Source organism: Sceloporus undulatus, chromosome 4 (assembly GCF_019175285.1).
Source record: "Sceloporus undulatus isolate JIND9_A2432 ecotype Alabama chromosome 4, SceUnd_v1.1, whole genome shotgun sequence".
Lineage (NCBI taxonomy): Eukaryota > Metazoa > Chordata > Lepidosauria > Squamata > Phrynosomatidae > Sceloporus > Sceloporus undulatus.
In genome coordinates this window covers 1,858,679-1,866,518 of record NC_056525.1, presented here as the reverse complement: position 1 = coordinate 1,866,518, position 7,840 = coordinate 1,858,679, and the positions used below count along the sequence as shown (strand labels likewise).

Sequence of the window (7,840 nt, the reverse complement as noted above, 5' to 3'; positions counted from 1 at the left end):
AAGGGGAGGGAATGTTCTGCCCACTGCCCTCCCTCTGACCTAAATCCTTCCCCTGAACTTGAACCAATCATGATCAGGGCCAAGTTCATATTCGCCCAACCCGTTTTCCCCCCAAAGGGCTTTCAAAAGACCTGTGCCAAGGGGCATTTGCCCCTGAACGGGTGTGAATGCCTCCAATTCGCTTGTGGAAGCATCAGGGCAAATATGAACTTCCAGTGGGTAATCCGGATTCTGATCCAGGGTAAAAGGTAGTCTGAATGGCCCCCAAGAGAAGCAAGAAAAGAGATTCCACATAAACCTCCGAATACAATGCTGGCTGTGGGATTCAGGGTGCTGCAGTCCAAAATAATTTTTCCAATGCTCTGCATCTGTCTAAATGGTGGTGGAGCTGGGTGTGGATGGGAATGAGAAAGAGAGAGGTCCACATGGTGCAGAAAGTCCTGAGTTTTTGAAATGGGGTGGGAGGAACAGCATCCCCTGTCCCACACTCCTGGCTGCCCAGCTTTGAAGGATGATGGGACTGTGACTGTTTCTGCCACCGCTGCCACATCAATATCAGCACATGTGCAGGCGGCCACCCATCAGGGGAATCTCTGCCTGATGAGCATTATAAAAATGACACAATGTCAGAGGAGCAGCAATTAGAATAAGTGCTTTTTAAATATTATTCTATTTTTATCGTGGGCAAAACCCACAGCTGTAATCAGCTGGAGGATAATTGAGAAAGAGAAAGCGTGAGATACATGTGTGGGCGCGCACACACACACACACATTGCAACCGGAGCAGCATGAATGGGAGAGACAGGCAGGCCGAGGCGGAGGAAAGGCCAAGCAATGCTTCTCTGATTTCTGTAATTAGCCGCTCTCCTCATTCCGCTCATCGGAGCCTAAATGGGTTTGGAATTCTAATCCGTTCCCTTAAATGAGATTATGGCCTCCTTCGTGCAAACTTCTTCCATAGAAAGAAATGGAAGAAGATATTTCCTGGGCTGATGAGCAGGTGGCAAGTTGCCTTGCGTCTCTTGAGGACAGAAAACGGAACGAGGAAAGGAAAGGAAAGGGCCGGCAGGCAAAAAACTTTGATGTCATTTTGCAGTTTGGACTAGAGATGCAAATCCTGAAATATTTTATCATCATATATACAGTACAAGGAAGAATAAATCGCTGTTGTTTCCCCACCCCGGCGCTGTGGGATAAAACAACAATTTCCATGCAGGATTCCCCTCATGTTCACACAATTCTTCTGGGAATTGTTCTGCACAGAAAAGCAGACATTTTTCAGCACAAAGAATATCTTTTCTGTGCACAAAAACCATTTCCTGGACAAGAAACAGATTTCTTTCTCCAACATATTTGCTCAAACGTGAAGACTAAAGAACAATAGGGGTGTAATGGGCCCTACCTTGCATCCTCCAACTCATGTTCATGTGTAAAACATGTCCAGAGCAGGGCCACCAAAATGGCGAAGGGTCTGCAAACCATGCCTTATGAGGAGACACTTACGGAGATAGGTATGTATGGCCTGGAGAACAGGCAGTTAAGAAGTGATATGATTGTTTAAATATTTGAAGGGATGTCATATTGAGCAAGCTTCTTTTCTGCTGCTCCAGAGAATAGGACTCGGAACAATGGATGCAAGCTCCAGGAAAAGAGATTCCACCTCATTGTTAGGAGGAACTTCCAAACCTGTCTGACAGTGGAAGACATTCCCTCAGAGCGTGGTGGGGTTTCCTTCATTGGAGGTCTTTAAACAGAGGCTGGATGGCCATCTGTCAATGGGGATGCTTTGATTGAGAGTTCCTGCATGGCAGAAGGGGGTTGGACTGGGTGGCCCTTGCGATCCCTTCCAGCTCTATGATTCTATGGATGCAGAACTCAGTGAGAAGAACAAAGATCTCAGTCTTAGTAGATTTTGATTGAATGTCATGCTCTGTGCAACTGTGGCTGATGCTTGGTGTGTCCTACTCAATGACATCACCAGGAGTTGCCCCTTGAAACCTCAGCAGAGTCCTCCTATACAAACAGCCTATACAAACACTAGCAGTCTATACAAACACAGTCAGGGCAACTACCAAAGGTGTGTTGCTACGCAGCTGATAGCAGAGATGCGGCACCAGCTAATGAGCAAGCAAAGTAATGGAGCAACTTACAGCCCAGCATTTACTTTGCTTAGTAAGCAAACGCTTCTGAGTCAGAAACCATTTCCATGAAACACGAGCTTTCTCAGATGAAAGAGAGACCCTGGACAAGACAGGGGAACTACTAGGCCAAGCACCTTAAGCCGGGAGAAGAGCTGTCCTACTCAGAACAAGAGTTTACTTTGGGTTTCCTGGCCACACTAAGCTCCATCTATCAGTACAAATGGAAGTCAAAGGAAAGAGCCAAAGACCTTGGCCTAAGAAGCCATTTATTTTTCACATTGTCCTTGCTCTGGCAGAGAACTTGGCCATAATTTATCAGCTGGCCATGGGAGGCCGGGGGCTGGCTGGGGAGGAAAAGAAACAAATTAGCTGTAGATCCAGCAGGGACTCAAGGATTAACTGCCATGAAATTTACAATCCACCCAATAGCCCCCACCAAAGCCCTGCCTGGGGTGCATCATTCGTGGGGTTGCAATTTTCAAGTTGGAACCTACACTCAGTTGAGGATAACAGCCCAGAAGCCCTGAGAACTAGCTGCTTCCTCACGTGGTTTTGGAGTCATAGAGTTGGAAGAAATCCCAAGGGCTATCCAGTTCAACCCCTTGCCATGCAGGAATATACAATCAAAAAAACATCTGACAGATGCCCATCCAGCCTCTGTTTAAAAACAGTCTCCAAAGGAGGAGAATCCACCACACTCCAAGGCTGCATATTTAGTGGAATATAGATTTTACCATCAGTTCTTCCTCATATTTAAGTGGAATCTCTTGTCTTGGAGTTTGCATCCATTGCTCTGGGTCCTAGTCTCTGGAGCAGCAGAAAACAAGCTTGCTCCCTCTTCAATATGACATCCTTTCAAATATTTAAACAGGGCTATCATATCACCTCTTAACCTTCTTTTCTCCAGGCTAAACATCCCCAGCTCCCTAAGTCGTTCCTCATAGGGCATGGTTTCCAGACCCTTCACCATTTTTGTCGCCCTCCTTTGGACACAAGGCTCCAGTTTCTCAATGTCCTTTCTGAATTGTGGCGCCCAGAACTGGACACAATATTCTAGGTGGGGCCTGACCAGAGCAGAATACAGTGGCACTATTACTTCTCTTGATCTAGACACTATACTTCTATTGATGCAGCCTAAAATAGCATTGGCCTTTTTAGCTGCCGCATCACACTGTTCACTCATGTTCAACTTATGGTCTACTTGGACTCCTAGATACCTTTCGCATGTAGTTTCATTCAGCCAGGTGTCACCCATAATCCTATGTCTGTGCATTTTATTTTTCTGCCCTAAGTGCAGTACCTTACATTTCTCCGTGTTGAATTTCATTTTGTTAGCTTTGGCCCAGCTTTCTAGTCTATTCAGATCATTTTGAATGTTGATCCTGTCCTCTGGGGTATTAGCTATTCCCCCTAATTTGGTGTCATCTGCAAATTTGATAAGTCTGCTCCCAATTCTGTCATCCAGGTCATTGATAAAGATGTTGAATAGCACTGGGCCCAGAACAGACCCCACTGGACACCCCACTGGTCACTTCCCTCCAGGATGAAAAGGAGCCATTGTTGAGCACCCTTTGGGTTCGGCCAGTCAACCAATTACAAATCCACTTAACAGTTGCCTTGTTTAAACCATATTTTACAAGCTTGTTTGCAAGAATGTCATGGGGAACCCTGTCAAAGGCCTTACTGAAATCAAGATATACTACATCCACAGCATTCCCTTCATCTTTCAAGCTGGTCATTTTATCAAAGAAAGAGGTTAGATTTGTCTGGCATGACTTGTTTCTCTGAAACCCATGTTGACTTTTTGTGATGATGGCATTGCTTTCTAGATGTTCACAGACTCTCTGTTTAATGATCTGCTCCAGAATCTTTCCTGGGATTGATGTCAGACTAACTGGAGGATAATTGTTGGGATCCTCTTTTTTCCCCTTTTTGAAGATGGGGACAACGTTTGCCCTCCGCCAGTCTGCTGGCACTTCTCCTGTTCTCCAGGAGTTTTCAAAGATTATTGCCAATGGCTCCGATATTACATTTGCCAGTTCTTTTAGTACCCTTGGATGGAGTTCATCTGGTCCTGGAGACTTAAATTCATTTAGATTAACCAAGTATTCCTCTACTATCTCTTTACTTATTCTGTCTTCTGCTCCATTATCCTCAGGTTGAGCTCCCTTTGCCTTTTCTGAGAAGACTGAAACAAAGAAGGTGTTGAGTAACTCTGCCTTTTCTCTGTCTCCTGTTAGCATTTTGCCATCTTCTCCATTCAGTGGTCCTACCCTTTCCTTCTTCTTCCTTTTGCTGCGGACATATCCAAAACATCCCTTTTTATTCTTTTTAACCTCTCTAGGAAGCCTGAGTTCATTCTGCGCTTGAGCTTTTCTGACTTTACCCTACAAATGCCTGCTATTTCTTTTAATTCCTTTTTGTGATTTCCCCCTTTTTCCATTTCTTATACATCTTCCGTTTCAAACTTAGCTCCGTTGGAAGTTCCTTAGTCATCCATCCTGGTTTCTTGAGACTTCTCCCATTTTTCTTTTTCACTGGAACTGTTTGAAACTGTGCCTTCAGTATCTCCCTTTTGAGAAAGTCCCATCCGTCCTGAACTCCTTTATCTTTTAGTATTTCTGACCATGGAATCGCCCTCAATACTTCTCTAAGTTTACTGAAATCCGCTCTCCTAAAGTCTCGGATGCGTGTCTGACTCTGCCTGGCTTCTCCTTTCCACTGTATTACAAACTCCAGGAGAACATGGTCACTTCCACCTAAGGATCCCACCACTTGCACCCCTTTAACCAAGTCATCCTTGTTGGTTAGGATCAGATCCAAAATAGCTGAGCCCCTTGTTGCCTCTTCCACCTTTTGGACCTTTGTTGTACCTTTGTTCAATGACAGCTGTTCTGAGTCCCAGGGAGACTGAAATGTTCTGCCTCCAGATCAATGGACATAAATCAGGGTATTAGGAATGGGAATACACAAAAACCAGTGGCAGAACATTTCACATGCTGTAAGGCCAACACAGCTATCCCCGGGTATGACATTTGCCACGGACTTGGTTGCAATGCGCAATAGAGAAGCTCTGGCTTTCATATCCGCTCTTTTCCTCCTTCACACCAGTTCTCACCTTAATGTAAACTTGGAGGAGAGTTAGAAGTCCTTCTCAGAACTCCTTCATGCTGCACTTTTGCATGAAAGGACCCCCACAAGACCCCCCTCAGGCTCCCCACTTCGTGCCCAGGAGGAAAGCGGCAGCCGTGCCCTTGATTTGAAATATCTTCCCAAGAAGTCATTATCTGAAAACTCACGCTTATTTTTTGTCGCCTCCTTCCCGGCTTCTTCCTGTGGAGATGCTTTTAGCTGTCAGGAATGGAAGGAAGAAGGAGGGAGAGACAGAGAGAAGAAAAAACCCATTAGTTCAGCTTGAAAAAGGAGGGAGAGGAGACCAAGAAAAACCTATCAAACTAATTCACACCTTGGCCTTTAATGCAGTCTTCAAAGGCACAAACTGAGCTGGAAGGGAGAGTGGAAATTTATGGGGAGGGAGGACAGAGATTTTGGGAGGGCCATCATGCGCTTGGAGCCATAAAAGCAGAACAAGGGAAGGAGCGATGCTCAAAGGAGGCATACTCTGGGACACAGATCTCGAAGGGCGGACACTTCCCTCCCCTCCGGAGTCAGTCCAATAATTGCCACCGTACGCCGTACAAGGTTCACTTCGCATGGCAGGAACACTGAGCAATAAGGCAGCATGCTCCAAAATGTTTGCAGCTACATCTTCTCAGCAATGGCTCAGTAAGGTGGTTCAGCATGATGGGAAAGGGCTATGAAGGCAATAATAGGGGGTTATCAATAGCCAAGGTGACCACTTGTCCTAACTGCAAAGGAGGACCAGGCACCTCAAAATGAAGGACATTCCCTAAAGAACATCTTATAGTGGTTTTCTTTTAAGTCTAGAGTCGTAGAATCATAGAGTTGGAAGAGACCCCAAAAAGGGCCATCCAGTCCAGCCCCCTTCTGCCATGCAGGAACTCTCCATCAAAGCATCCCCAACAGGTGGCCATCAAGCCTCTGCTTAAAGACCTCCAAGGAGGGAGACTCCACCAAACTCCAAGGCAGCATCTTCCACTGTGGAACAGCTCTTAATGTCAAGAAGTTCCTCCTAACATTGAGGTGGAATCTCTTTTCCTGTAGCTTGCATCCATTGTTCCATGTTCTAGTCTCTGGAGCAGCTGAAAACAAGCTTGCCCCTTCACACTGAGGATGGAGCAAGCTTGTTTTCTGCTGCTGCTCCATATGACCATGACATATAAACCTGTTTAAATATTGGAATAGGTGTTATGCTGAGCCTGGAGCAACCTTGTTTTCTGCTGCTCCAGAGACTAGGAACCAGAGCAATGGATGTAAGCTCCAGGAAAAGAGATTCCACCTAAACCTGATGATAACTGCTGTTTGACTGTGGATTAATAAACTGCTGTCTGGGAGTGTTATGGAGCCTCTTCCTTTGGAGGTTTTCGAACAGCCACCTGTCAGAAGGAAGGCTTGGATGGTGTCTTCTTGCAAGTGGGTTGGACTGGATGGCCCTTGGGGTCTCTTTCAACCCTAGGATTCTAGGATGCTAAGGGCAGCTCCATGTAGTCTAATTTGAAGGTCCCTAATGTGTAGACCCAGGGCGACTAGGTGGTCTAGAAAAGGCCGCAGCCGGCACATCAACGCTTGCATGAATACATATTTAAGATCCAGTGTGGTATTTTTAAAAATGTGGATGCCTGAATCTGTAGATAAAAAAATTTGTGGACACGAGGTCCAACTGTAATAGTAGTAGTAGTAGTAGTAAGAGATTTTAATATTTATTTAATATAATACAGTGGTGCCTCGGGTTACGAAATTAATTCGTTCCGCGGCCGCTTTCGTAACCCGAAAAGCCTTCGTAAGCCGAATTGCCATAGGCGCTAATGGGGAAAAGCCGCGTTTCGTGCGAAAAAGCCGAAAAAAGCACCAAAAATTTTCTTCGTATCCCGAAAAAACATTCGTAACCCGGAACAATGATTTCCTATGGGATTTTTTCGTATCCCGAAAATTTCGTAACCTGGGTATTTCGTATCCCGAGGTACCACTGTACTGTACCAGGGAGGCTTTATTTTTATTGGTGTGTGTTTGTTTATTTACTTTTGTTTGTTGTAGAAAATTTTTATACTATTTTAATTGCAATTATTTTAACATTTATTTACTGTTGTATGTTGCAGAAGAATTTTATATTGTTTCAATTGCAATTATTTTAACTGTTATTTATTTTTGCAAGTTCCTCCTTGTTTACTTCTGTCTGTAGCAGAAGAATTTTATACGGTTTTAATTGCAATTATTTTAATTGTTTTCAAAATGGCACGGCAGATTTTGATTGATTTCCTCCTGCGAGTCGGCTTGGGTCTCCTTCTGGGGAAAAAGGCGGCATAGAAAACAAATACATATATAAATATCCTATGGCTCCTTATATATAAATAAATATATAAATAAATATTATATATATATAATATTTATATAAATATATAAATAAAGAAGCAGGCAAGAAACAACAGGCCTCTGCCTGCCAAGAAGAAGAGCCCCTCCCCCGACCACCATCTTGAGGGGAGAGAAGCAGGCAAGAAACAACAGGCCTCTGCCTGCCAAGAAGAAGAGCCCTCCCCCCGACCTCCATCTTGAGGGGAGAG

General features: G+C 44.7%; 1 protein-coding gene across 1 annotated transcript in view; it reads right to left on the bottom strand.

Moving 5' to 3' along the window:
- VSTM2L (V-set and transmembrane domain containing 2 like) overlaps nt 1-7,840 on the bottom strand; it is a 104,928-nt gene that overhangs the window by 18,768 nt on the left and 78,320 nt on the right. The window contains exon 3 of the mRNA XM_042466333.1: nt 5,450-5,492. Within this exon, the coding sequence (XP_042322267.1) occupies nt 5,450-5,492 (43 nt within the window). The remainder of the gene's footprint in view (nt 1-5,449; nt 5,493-7,840) is intronic.